Source organism: Galeopterus variegatus, unplaced genomic scaffold (genome assembly GCF_000696425.1).
Source record: "Galeopterus variegatus unplaced genomic scaffold, G_variegatus-3.0.2 Scaffold3330, whole genome shotgun sequence".
Lineage (NCBI taxonomy): Eukaryota > Metazoa > Chordata > Mammalia > Dermoptera > Cynocephalidae > Galeopterus > Galeopterus variegatus.
In genome coordinates, this window is record NW_007729441.1 from 194,946 (window position 1) to 207,798 (window position 12,853).

General features: G+C 50.6%; 1 protein-coding gene across 2 annotated transcripts; it reads right to left on the bottom strand.

Moving 5' to 3' along the window:
* Positions 1-1,469: 1,469 nt before the first annotated feature.
* MPV17 (MpV17 mitochondrial inner membrane protein) lies at positions 1,470-12,143 on the bottom strand. Of its 2 annotated transcripts, XM_008584657.1 has the most exons (9): positions 12,074-12,143; positions 11,509-11,583; positions 3,942-4,057; positions 3,617-3,709; positions 3,430-3,525; positions 3,164-3,196; positions 2,852-2,904; positions 2,488-2,631; positions 1,470-1,852 (listed from the first exon to the last, which is right to left on the bottom strand). In XM_008584657.1, exons 2-8 carry the CDS (start codon positions 11,576-11,578, stop codon positions 2,529-2,531), a joined length of 564 nt encoding a protein of 187 aa, XP_008582879.1. In that variant the 5' UTR covers positions 11,579-11,583; positions 12,074-12,143; the 3' UTR covers positions 1,470-1,852; positions 2,488-2,528. The 2 variants fall into 2 exon arrangements, with proteins under 2 accessions (XP_008582879.1, XP_008582881.1); XM_008584659.1 differs by lacking the exon at positions 2,488-2,631.
* Between the last annotated feature and the right edge of the window lie 710 nt (positions 12,144-12,853).

The following is a 12,853-nucleotide window of genomic DNA, read 5'->3' on the forward strand; positions in this document are numbered from 1 at the left end:
GGGCAGCGCAGGGTGAGGTGCGCCCGGGGCAGCCGCAGGTGGCCGTTCCCTCCGGCGGCCGCCCGGCGCCCACAGCCTGCCCTCCCGCCCCAGGCGCCGCGCCGTCCTCTTCCACCCCCTTCCTCGCTCCCTCCCTCCCGGCGGCCGCAGTGGGTGGGCTGAGCGGAGTCCTGGGGCTGACAGTCTGGGCGGACGCTCCGAGCCACTCACAGGTTGTCCGAGAGCGTTTGCACGGTGCGAGACGGAGCTCCAGTCTCTGTCCCTTGGGGCGGGCCGAATGCGCCTTGGGGAACACGGGGTCTGTCCCGGGACCGCCGCCAGCCTTATATAGCGCCAAGACAGCTCCGACTGACGTCAGCGAAGAACATGCACTGGTCGTGGAAGCAGTGACAGCCTCAACTTCGAGGCTGGCGGGTTGCGAGCCCCCAGAGGGACGCACCTCCAGACAGCAGACTTCGCGTCCCTGGGGCTAGCGCTGGAAGTAGAACTGGACTCAGGAGAGCCAGAAGCTGGTGGGGCGTAAAGGATGCTCTGGGACCCACAAGAGTCGTTCGCCCCGCTTAGAATAGCCAGCAGTGACTAGGGCCGGTCGCCAGAACAGACTAGTCCGGGGTCTCATCTCTGGCACACGAAAGGGAGGCGGAGCCGCGGAGCTGTCCGTGGTGCTAGCTCTGTCCTCAGGGCCAGAGGCACTGGGAGAACCCTCTGCTGCTCCAACCCACTCCCTAGCCCCGGCTGTCAATTCCACAAACTGCGGCAATCAGGAGCGCACTGCTGGCACTTGGCTAACACTATGGGACCCGCCGAGAGGCAGTCTGCCACTAAAGTCTCCCAGGATTCTTGACCTTACTTCAGCCCCAGTATCTAAATTCTAGGGCTGTCTCTAACTGAGGGTCATATAAAACATATAAAAGAGAGTCTCTTGACACAGGGTGCTTTCAGACCACAAAAGGCTGGTCCATCTGTTTCCAAGTTTGCCCAAAGTAGTAGTTTAACAAAGTTCAATTTTTCTCCTGGGAGTCACAGCAGGAGTATTACTATGCCTCTGACCTTTAGGTTAAGATCACTGGGTAGGAAGTAAGGAAATTTGGGCTTAAGTTTCTACTCTGCCACTAAATCCTGCTGTGGACAGGTCACCTCACTTCCATGGACCTCAGTGTCCTCATTTGTAAAAGAAGTTTGAGTTTGGTGGTCCTAGCTTTCTTTCCAGCTGTTGAAATTTTGACTTCCCAATAGTTTTCTGCTGGGTTTTACTCATTAACTCTGCAAGTTCCAGATTACAAATTTAATAATATACAAGGGTATTCAGAAAGTTCATGGAAACATTTATATTATCTTTTAATTCTATTTTCCACGAACTTTTTGAAGTATCCTTGTATTTACTGAGGCACCATACAGAGTTTGACGGGTCCCCAAAGAGCTGGAGCTACACAAGGCTGGGAAGGGTCAGAGTAACAGATATGTCTATAAAGAGTGGGGAAGTGGCATTTATTTGCTGGGGTGTGGGTGTAAAGTTGACAAGGTCATATGGTTCAACAAATATTTATGGAATGCCTAGTATGTGGTGGGAATAAGACCATTATAAAGGCTTTAGTAGTTTCAAAAGTGGCCATTTCACATTTCAGAGTAGTGAAATGGTGCATTTCAAAGCAAGAATCCCATTAAGTTCTGATCGACAATGCAGCCCCATGGAAGCTGATGTGCCCACTTTGAGGAGGTTGTCTGACCATTCCAAGGTCACGCTGCACCACTGCAAGGTGGAAACAGTGGAGTGAGGCAGGTTTACAGATGATGTGCCTTCCAGGACAGGTAGGCATTCCAGATAACAGCAACACACTGGACAACAGCCAACCTAAGGAACAGCAATAGCATTGTGAAGAAGAGGAAGAATGAGCAGTAAGCGAGGCGGTAGGGATGGGAAAGTGCAATGGGAAGGAGGGATTATCTCTGAGAGCTTTCAGAGATAATCCTTCAGCCCCTTGTGAAGAGACTGTGTATCTCAGACCAGAGGACAACCAGCTCAAGTTCTGGTGCTATCCCAGAGCTCTGTCTCCTGGATGAGAACTCCCTCAGCAGCTCTCTTGCCATGCACAGCTCTGTTATTCACACCCTGTCCAGACCCCTTCTAAATACATGTATCTGTGTTGTACCAGGGGAGGAGATTTCATCTTCCAAAAATGTACTGCCTGTTGTGTAAAGTAGCACCTCCTTTTCTTTATTTTAAATTAACTTGCTCTAGTTTCAAAGAGTGTTACAAAGAATCCTAATGTTTAGGGTTTGGTTTATAAATCTGTATTCCTTTTATCTATATTACTCATGTAAATTTTGATCATGTCCCTTCTGAAGAATTTCATATTTTTCCCTGTTCCCAAGACCCCTCACCTCCAAGCATTTTAACTATTCACCTTGAGTTCCATTATTTTTTTTATTGTGGTTCAGCAACTACCATTACTGTTAGGGTGAAATAGTACTTTGCAGTGAACTAACCTGACCAGCTTCCTACTTGGCTTTTTGGTCTACCTCTCTGTCTAACCTAGGCTGCAGCACCCCAGGCACTGTCCTGCAGATATGCCATCAGAGGTGGAGAGCTCAGGTGGGGTGGAGACAAGGGTTGTGGAAGCAGGATCCTCCCTAGGGAGATGAAAGAAGGTCAGTAGGTGGACACTCTGGGACAATTTCATAAAGAGTAAGAGGTTCTGTATAAAATGCTTGGGAGTCTAGGGAGCTCTGATCAGGGCAGAGTGTTCAGTTGGGGGTGTAAAGTAGCTTAAGGCTGAAATGAGAATCATTTTGTCTACAACTCTTGGTAACCTGGATCTTCCTTGAAGGGTGGAGTAGGGATCTGCCATACCTGTAATGAAGGGGGACCAGGTAGAAGTTGGCTAACTGCACAGGAGGCCAGAGCTACGAGAGAGAGAAGGTGAAAGTTGGTGGTTAACTCCTTCACCCGTCCCCCAGACTCACTACCTTGCCTGGCCCTACCCCAACTTCTGCACTCAAGAAAAAAATGAACAACTGGATGAGTGCTTCCCTGAGTATGGTGCCCACACTGGGAATGAGAGAGTAATCTCAACGGAGGGATTCCTATGTCAGGAGGACCCCAATCCCAGGGTATTTCTGGACTCAGGAAAGCAGAACAGGCAGTTGAGGTGTCAGTTCTTACATAGTAGTTGGTGATGAGGGCATCAGGATAATCCTGAGGAGACAGAGAAGGAAGAAATTAACACTTGCATCTCCAAGCCACCCACCTCCCAGTGTGAATATCACACAGAGCTCTGCACACTCCTGCACCACACTCTCCTGAGCTCCTCTCCATGGGCTGCGACTCTGCCTGCACTTCCACCTTTCTCATCCCCATGAAGCCTGCTTCCATCCCCTGGAACTGCCAGCCTGCCAGCCAGAGATGCTGCCCACATTTGCCCAGCTCACCCGCTGTAGTTTGGCCCAATTGTCCTGGGCTGAAAGTCCATTGAGTGTCCCTACCAGTGGGAGGAAGCAGCCTAGGAAACATGGTGCGAAGCCCCCCTAGGGAAGAAAAATTAAAGCTCTGTGAATGCCTAAATCCCCATCTGCCCCCAACACAGCTCACCCTTCCCATCTTTTTCCTTCTGCTCACCTGATCCAACAACATCTTCTTCAGTGCATCCATCTTGGTGGTGCCAGGAATGAACCGGTCCAAAACTCTATACCAGCCTCCTAGTACAGGGCCCTGAAAGTAAACCCCACATAGGGGAGCAGGATGTGATGAGCAGAACACTTGGCTTTTACATCACAAAGCTCCTCCCCCAAGTATCAGAAAACAAATCCCAGGGAAAGCAGACCGTAAAACACAAAGAGGGTGGCAGGTTGGCTTAGGTGTGAGAATCCATGGGAACTAAAGGATTGCAGAGAACTAAGACCACTATCCAATCCACTGAAGCTCTGCTGTGGACAGAACTTACCACAAAGCCACAGCCCAGGGATACCATGGTCAGGGTCCGGCCCATTCGGTGTTCCTGCAGACCCCGCCTCTCCACCAGCTGCTGTGAGATAATGTCACCCAGGCCCATCAGCGACCCTGTGCAAGGGACACAGGTGCTGTCAGATGTCTCCTGGGGGTGAGCTGCCATTCCAAGGAGGGAGGTAAGTCTACTGACCAAATGAGGCTCTGGCACTCTGAGCCCCAGGGCTTCACTCTGGGGGCAAATGACTAGCTCCTTCCTGCTGCCTTAAAGCCCTCCTTTCCCTAACGATGTCAGAAACTGGGATGAGCAGGCCAGGGCCCAAGAACTCTGCATTGAGCAGTAAAGGAAACTCAAGAGTCAGAAGATGCAGACAAGGCTGGCCCGTGGCTCACTCGGTAGAGTGCGGTGCTGATAACACCAAGGCCATGGGTTCGGATCCTATATAGGGATGGCCGGTTTGCTCACTGGCTGAGCGTGGTGCTGACAACACCAAGCCAAGGGTTGAGATCCCCGCGGTGCTGATAACACCAAGGCCATGGGTTCGGATCCTATATAGGGATGGCCGGTTTGCTCACTGGCTGAGCGTGGTGCTGACAACACCAAGCCAAGGGTTGAGATCCCCGCGGTGCTGATAACACCAAGGCCATGGGTTCGGATCCTATATAGGGATGGCCGGTTTGCTCACTGGCTGAGCGTGGTGCTGACAACACCAAGCCAAGGGTTGAGATCCCCGCGGTGCTGATAACACCAAGGCCATGGGTTCGGATCCTATATAGGGATGGCCGGTTTGCTCACTGGCTGAGCGTGGTGCTGACAACACCAAGCCAAGGGTTGAGATCCCCTTACCGGTCATCTTTTTTTAAAAAAAAAAAAAGAAGATGCAGACAAAAGAAGGAAAATCATATATCCTGGGGCTGAGAGCCATAGACTGTCAGAATTGAAAGGGCCTTCCTTTCGGTAATGGGCCACAAAAATCAACCACATTGTATATTGATAAAATAAAATTTAATTAAAAAAAAAAAAAGAAAGGGCTTTCCGGACAATTTCATCCAAACCCCTTTTTTCAGAAGTCTGGAAATAAAGATTCAGAATCTCACACAACCAGTAAGTCCAGCGCCAAGGCAAGAACCAGGTGGCTTGATTCCTAGACTCTCTTCTTTCCAGGACACCGTGCTCTGAGTAGAGCATATGTGAAACGATTAGGAACCCTGCTTCTTTTCCCTCCAGTCCAATGCAAGACCTTAGCCAATGTCCTTTATCATGGTCTTGGGGTCTCTATTTGTGAAGAACAGCAAGAATAACTCTTTTTCTAAAACATGAATGCTCAAATGGTCCAAGGCAGGAAGATGACTGGTTGAGCTGGTAGGAGTCCCCACAAGGAAGAGTCCTGGCCACCGGGTAGAACAATCAGCTAAAACCAGGCTGCCCATTCACAAGCTCAGATTGAGTGGGCAATAGGTATTATAGTCATTTATCCCCAGGCCTCTGCACCTACTTCCCCTCCCCCAATTGCACCGACACCCAGCTCTAAGCAGCTCCCGTCGGACACCCACACCCAGAAACCAAGACAGAAATCATCACTATTTTCACAGCCCCCAGTCAGTCATGGTGGCATAATGGTTTCTAGCAAACACACACTTATAGGGCCACTTGGGAGTGACCATATGATCTCCAGCTCGCCTGTCTATCTCACTGAGTAAAGACAGCCCCCTCCAGCCCTGGAGCCACCACCGTCCCTATGCCCTCAATTAGCACTGGGCAAACACATCTTTCACCCCATTCCTTGGCCTGGAGCTGGCTCTGACGTCCGTTCTGGCTGCACACTCACTGCTCTGCTCTTCCTCCATGCCCTAGTCAGAAGCAGTGGGGGAAGGCAGGGAGCTAGGGCTGTGGCTGAGTACCCATAGGTCACCTGGGCTGCTCACCATGGAGCAGATCTGGACACCACCAGCACACCCATCAAGGGAGCCCTGCCTTGCCTCTCCCTCAAACTCCCAAAGTGGTGGGGCTCTTCCCAGAGAACTGCTAGACATGACGTCCCAAAGGCAAGGATACCTGGGCTGCTCACCATGGAGCAGATCTGGACACCACCAGCACACCCATCAAGGGAGCCCTGACTTGCCTCTCCCTCAAACTCCCAAAGTGGTGGGGCTCTTCCCAGAGAACTGCTAGACATGACGTCCCAAAGGCAAGGATTGAATACTTTGTTATTCTATGCCCCACCAGACCTAATCAAGCCCCTGGCAGGTGCTCAGAAATAAAGGAAAAAGGTCAAATGTACCATCCCAAACAATAGGCCTGCTCTGGAAAAGGGCATGAAGAATTCTAAGTCTAGCCCAGAGGACCAAGCATCAGGCTCAAGGTGTAAGGACCTGGGGAACTGGAGGCTTGCTCCCCTAGCCCAAAGCAGTTAGTTATTTTCCTATCCCCTTCCTTCACAATGTGGGGTTACCAGCTGCACTTCCAGGGAGGACAGGGAGGAGCTGCAGCCATGCATAACGGGAAGAGTGACCCTGAGAAGGCCAGGGGATGGTGGAACAGAAAGGGCAGTCACTTAAATGAGGGATTAACAGTCTGACAGTCTACTTTAGTAAGATCTTTCCAGTTCACAAAGGGCTCTCCCACATTTAATCCTCTCAAAAGGTATAGGAGGTGGGTGGTTGCATGTCCATCTAATGATAAGGAAAGAGGCTTTGAGAGATGAGGTGACTTGGTAAGGAGTGGAGTTGGGACAGAAACTCTTCTCCTTAAGAGGAAGAACAAAGAGGCCAGGGTATTTCTGGCATAGGCTCACAGGTCAGTGGGCACCAAGGGGCTGCTGTGGCTGCTCCTCTGCAGGGGTTCCTGCCCAAGTAAGGCCCCAAAGGGCCCACATATATCAAAGACACTTCCTGGACTAATGCACTTTCTCTCTGTCTTTACTCCCCAGAAGTCCATCACCTCAGTTCCTTGTCACCTGTGGGGAGGGCAGGCAGCAATATTCCTGGGAAAGAAATAGAGAGGTGTGTGTTTTCACTCTTCATGATTTGCCAATAGTCAAACAACAAGCTAAAGGCAGAGCTGGAATGAAAACACAAGTCCCTGACTTCCAGCCCCATGGTCCTGGAAGCCTGCATGCAGCCTTTGAGAAAGATGGATTGTAGGCCTCCAAACTGTGCCCATCAAGCCCGAGGGACTAGCAAGTGATAGGGAAGCATGAGTGAGTGGGTGGTGTGTAGCTCTGTAGCCCCTGCCAGTTCTGTTCATTTCAGACACACCAGTACCCAGAGGTTCCTCTTCTGCCCTTGGATGATCAGGCTCTCTAGGCCTGCAGCTACCACAGGGTGGTCTAAGGATTTGATCCAAACATAGAGCAAGGACTGCATTTCTGGCCCAAGTGATCTTTGAGCAGGAAGGGTTTAGACATTCAGATTCCTCATCCCACCTTCACCAACCCATAGCCCGAACAGAACCAAACCACCCCAGCCTCTGGGAGATCTCCTAGACATATCTAGTTGGTCTGGATCTTCCAGTGCTCTGGCTCCCCTCTCCTTGGACTTGTTTCCAGGGAGTTGGGTCTGGAGGCCTGTGGACAGATAATACCCAGAGCCCTGATGGGGCAGGGCAAGGGGCTGCTGGGTAATGATGCCCCAATGCCAGGCTGGGCGCAGAGCCCAGCAAGCAGATGCTGGCGCAGGTATGACATCATGCCCCTGGGTAGGTGCCAGTTCTTATGCCATCACTCCCCACCAGATCCAGGGCTTAGGGGTAAGGGAGACTGCCTCTGAGCACAGATCTATTTGGGGCCACCCCTTGCCAACTAGTGGAAAAGCCCCAACTTCCACAACCTCTTCCCAGGCATGGGTGGGGGTAAATTCCCTACTTCCCCTATTTTGTTTCTCTACTGGCTTTTGTGTGGAATCTTATGTGCAAGAAAATAAAGTGTTAATGGAAGATGAGGAGGGAGATGGGCAGGAATTGGCTTCTTGGAATGAGGAACAGGAAGCATATCCTTGAGTACAGGAGGCCTGGGTCAGCAGGTATAGCTACTGGCATGGGGCCAGCAGTGCTGTTGACTCGTTCCTCCCCCAGAAGTCTCCAACTAGCCTTCTGGGCTAAAAGGGCTTGGTCTAACACAGAGCCCAGAAGGAGCTGAAGCCCAGCAGTGAGAGGGGAGAATGTATCCTCTGGGATTGGTTTGAATACTCTCCCCATTCCTGGCCTGAACCCATCCTACTGCTAGACAATGAGACAGCTTGTCAGGTCTCTGCAGCTTGTCAGGTCTCCAAGCCCAGGTCAGCTGGGGCCGTGCTCAGCATTCTGAAGCCCCAATAGTTTCTAGTATAGGGCGTGCAGTGGGCAGTGTCCTAGGTTTTAACACCAGTTCTACCATTGACTATGTGAGACCTCAATATATGTCACTCACCCCTCTTGCCTCAGTTTCATCCTCTGTAGTATCAGGGGCTAGACTTGATGGTCACTACAGCCTATTGAGCTCTCTTATCCTGGTTTAATTCTGACTTCAGGGAAACCAGTGTCTGTAAGAGCTCAGTTGCTCCCACAGCAGGAAAGGGTGGCCTAAGATAGAGCTGGGCCCTGGACCCACTGGAAACTGGAAGGGGCCTCCAGAAAGGAAGGGACAAGGCTGACTCACACTCTGTGCAGAACACACAGCAAACCTTTCCTCAGGCTGCCCTGTTCCCAACTCTGTGTTGGCCAAAACTGGTGTATACTCCAGAAAGGAAGGGACAAGGCTGACTCACACTCTGTGCAGAACACACAGCAAACCTTTCCCCAGGCTGCCCTGTTCCCAACTCTGTGTTGGCCAAAACTGGTGTATGAGATACTTCTTTTGAACCATTTCAGATTATCTTGATTCACCCATCTCTCACTCCAGCCATTACTGCAGTTCAACCTGATAGGTTCTAGCTTCAGGCCTATGCCATACCTGGGGCTTCACTGTCAATGCCTTCAGTGACTCTGCATGTGCAACCTGATGGCAGAGGGGAGTTAACTTCCCACAGGGTGAACTTCTGACCAATATGGGATGGGAGCTAGTAGATAAAGATCTCTTCTTTTCTCGAGAAATGACTATTCATCCAGACAGTCTTAAGAAGCATTCCAAAGAGCTTCTCAAGTCAGTTCCAAGGGATTGAGCAACCAATTTCCCTTAGCAGTGGCCAACTTGATAATGTACCCTTATGCTGGCTCTCCTCCTTTCACTCCATGGGATCACCTCCTACTCCCTAACAAAATACCTGCACATAAGCTTCCAGCTCTGCTTTTCAGAGAACCAAGGCTAAGATAGTTATCCATGTTCAGATTTAAGTGGAACAAACCCAACCCAAACACCACTATAAAAAGAATAGCTTGTTATGCCTGAGATGCCAATAATCACAGAAAAGGCCAGCCCCTTGAGCCTTTAAGCTTATTGAACACTTCTGATTTCCAAAGCCTTTTCACAGAGATAATCCCTATACTGACGCTGTGAGGTCATATAACTAAACTCAATTTCTAAATGAGGAAACTGAGGCCCAAAGAGGTTTATTGACTTGTCCTGATTGATGCAGCTACTAAGTGCTATGGCTCCGAGATTCAAATCTTGGTCTTCTAACTCCAAGTCTGAAATCTCTGTTCTGTCTTCCAGTGTGATGAGCTATCCCATGGGACCTGAGGAACTACTGTATTGGGGTCCAGAAATGGCTCAGGTAGCTAAATCCATTTCCTCCCTTCCTCCCTTTACTTGGAATTTTATCCAAATACACTGAGCAGCAGGGAACGAAAAGTCTGAAAGAATTCAAAAAATCTGAGAAAAGTGCTATGGGTATACAGGTTGCTTCAGGGCTAAGCTGCAATGTCAGCACAGCCTCAGGATGACTGAGGGTGTGCAGCCAAAGGGCTCTAGCACTGACAGACCAGAACCCCCAGTTCAGCCATGTATCTGCACTTGGATCTCCTTGGAACTCTAGCTTCTGTCCTTGTCAGCTGCAGATCCCTTGGGTAGGGAAACTTGAGGACTATCCTTCCTTCCCTATTCTTGATGGCCATGAGGGGGAACCTTCCATCTGGCAATTATGGCCCCATGGGAATCTGAGACTGGGCAAAAGGCCCAGCGTGTCAGTTCCCATCATAGCCACACAGTCCAGCATGAGTCACCACACACGCAGTCAGGTGAGTCATGCAGGCTGACGGACACTTTGAGGACAGGACAAGAGGTGGTTGGGCAAAGGAGGCTGAAGAGGGGCCCAGGGAAGGGCAAAAGAATCCATCTCCTGGAGGGTCATGCAGTGCAGTTCTAGTGCTGATGTAGGGTTATTCCAATAACAGGAATATTCCATTCTGGCTTTCAGTAGCCTTCCACCCCTTCCAACAGTCTTCTCGGAAGGCCACAGTCTTCATTGGAATCCTGTTCCCTTCCTCTAAACGTAAAGACCCCATCTTACCCTGATCACCCTTTGTACTGCCCGAATGATCAGATGCCTTCTGATCCTTCCTCCTATAAAACAGGGGCCAGACTGTGGCTCACTCGGGAGAGTGTGGTGCTGATAACACCAAGGCCACGGGTTCGGATCCCATATAGGGATGGCCGGTTTGCTCACTGGCTGAGCGTGGTGCTGAAACACCAAGTCAAGGGTTAAGATCCCCTTACCCGTCACCTTTAAATTAAAAAAAAAAAAACATACTCATCTCCATGCTATCCCCTTACATTAGCTAACCTGAAAAATGAAGATGGTAACAAATGCAGGTAAGTCACTCAGTTACCTTGGCAGGGTTGCTACTCAATCACTGGATTTGGAATAAAAAAAACCTTGGTCAACATGTTGTTTGGGGATACATACATAGGTAGTAAACTATAAGAAAAGCAAAAGAATAAACAAAATCAGGAAAGCTGTAATCTCTTGGGGCTTGTGAATTAGGGAGAGTGCTCAAGGTATCTCAAAGTTAGGTACTGATACAAGAGTGTTTGGTTTTAATACTATTTAAACTGTACATACGTGTCATTTTTTTGTATATTTTACAATAAAAATACTACAAAAAATAAACTGGGGTAAGAGTCTTGATTTCAGTAGTTAGATGTGTGATCTAATGTGGACTCAAGTAATCCTTGCTCGCAGACCTTTGTGGAGCCCCTACAACATAATGCATATGAAAGTGCTTTGCATACTGTAAAACGTTTGAGTAGTGTTTGTTATTCGTTAATTTTCCAAGTTGGGGACTTCTTTATCCTTAAGGGCTGACTGCTCAGCATTTTTTTGTTTTGGCAGCTGGCACGTACAGGGATCAAACCCTGTACCTTGGGATTATCACCACCACGCTCTAACAAACTGAGCTAACTGGCCAGCCCAGCTCAGCTTTTTGAGGACTTTCAAATCCTACTTCACACCTAGTCTAACTATGCGCACCCCTTAAGAACAGCCTTGGGGACCCACCCTCCAAAACAGACTGGGGACAGCTTTGGATGAGAGACAGCCAACCCTTCAAGGGGGCTGAATAGAAGTAGGAAATGAGGAAGGTGCAGTGGGTGAGCCTCTGCCTTCCAAATCAGCCTGCTCTGGTCCTACTCAGGTCCCGGAGGGACACTCACCAGCCGTCAGGACCTGTACTTTCCACGGGTGAGCAGCCAGGGCCCGTTGATATGCCCGCCAGAGTGCCATACTTCCTGTCAAGCCAAGAGGAGAGGGTGGTCACCCCGTTGCCCATCCCACAATTAAAGAGACAGGCCCCTGACATGTCCTTGTGTCCACTCCCTCATCCCTCTTCCAATATGTCTTAAAGGGGTAGAGGCCCCAGGAGGGATGCTTCCTGTCACGGGGGTCGCCTTAGACAACTAGGGGAGAAAGAAAGGCTGTAAGTAGCTACGGGCTCCCCGTGGCAGCCACCCGCCACCCCACCCAAGTCCTTGAAGCAGGGCCACCTGGGGGGCCTCCGGTCCCAACCAGACAACACTCATGAGGACAGGTTTGTTCTGGCCTCCACCCACAGCCTGGTCCCCGAAGAGTGAGCCTGGTCTTTCTCCAAATTCAGACTATGTGAAACAGTCTGCATCCTTCCTGAGTCCAACCCCACACCGGAAACGGCCCAACACGCCCTGAGGGCGTTCGCCATGCGCGGCGTCTTCAGCCAGTGACTGCCGATCACCTGGCGCTCACCTGAGCTCGAGCTCCGAGCCGTGCAGCCGCTCCCACGTGACCCGAGCTGGCCCAGGAACTTCCGCCGCAAGCCCCGCCCCGCCCGCCCGGGGTCCTTGGAAGCCTTGCAGCGAGGGCAGGAGTGGGAGGCGACTGAGTCCCTTACTGGCGTGGAGAGGGGCTCAGCCCAGTCACCCACTGTGAGCAACCCCTTTTCCAAGTGGACTGCGCCGGGCCTGGGCGTGGGACCTGCCAGCCGTTTCCACCTGAGCCCGACCTCTGCCTCCGTCCGCTCCTTCTCTCCCCGAGGCCCAGGCCTCTCAAGCCGGACAGACCTGCACTGTTCCCGCCCACCCAGCCCTCTTCAGAACTGTCAAGGTCTTGTCCTTCTCGGGCTCAAGAATCATAGTTGGGAAACTAAAAGAGATAGTTAAGTGCGTGCGTGTTGTGAGCTTCTGAGTGGGTGGGACTGGATCTTGTTCCTATCTGTCCCCTCATAACTAGTGCAGTGCTTTGCCCACAAAGCCCCTGCACAAACGCTGCATAGACTCCTCCACAGAAAGCAGTAGAATTACAGGAGCTCAGAAGAGTTTAGGTACTGACTCCATAACTAAACGGCTGTGCAGCTCTGGTCAAACTAGACTTGAACTTAAGTTTTCTCATCTGTAAAACGAGGGGTTTGCACTTTTTTTGAAACTGGGCTCCTCGGTTTTAGAGGTTTATGAGGTGTTTGTGTAGGGGTTGGTGTGGGAAGCAGAGTATCACTACAGGTTCTTCTCTCTTCAACTGTTTTTTTAAAAA

Bases quoted from the DNA above. Each gene is read 5' to 3' on its own strand.
- MPV17 (XM_008584657.1), bottom strand. From the start codon at position 11,578: ATGGCACTCTGGCGGGCATATCAACGGGCCCTGGCTGCTCACCCGTGG. The intron at 3,526-3,616 runs GTGAGCAGAAGG...TTTCTTCCCTAG, and splicing joins AGAAGATGTTGTTGGATCAG to GGGGGCTTCGCACCATGTTT. The intron at 2,905-3,163 runs GTAAGAACTGAC...TCTCTCTCGTAG, and splicing joins CCCTCATCACCAACTACTAT to CTCTGGCCTCCTGTGCAGTT.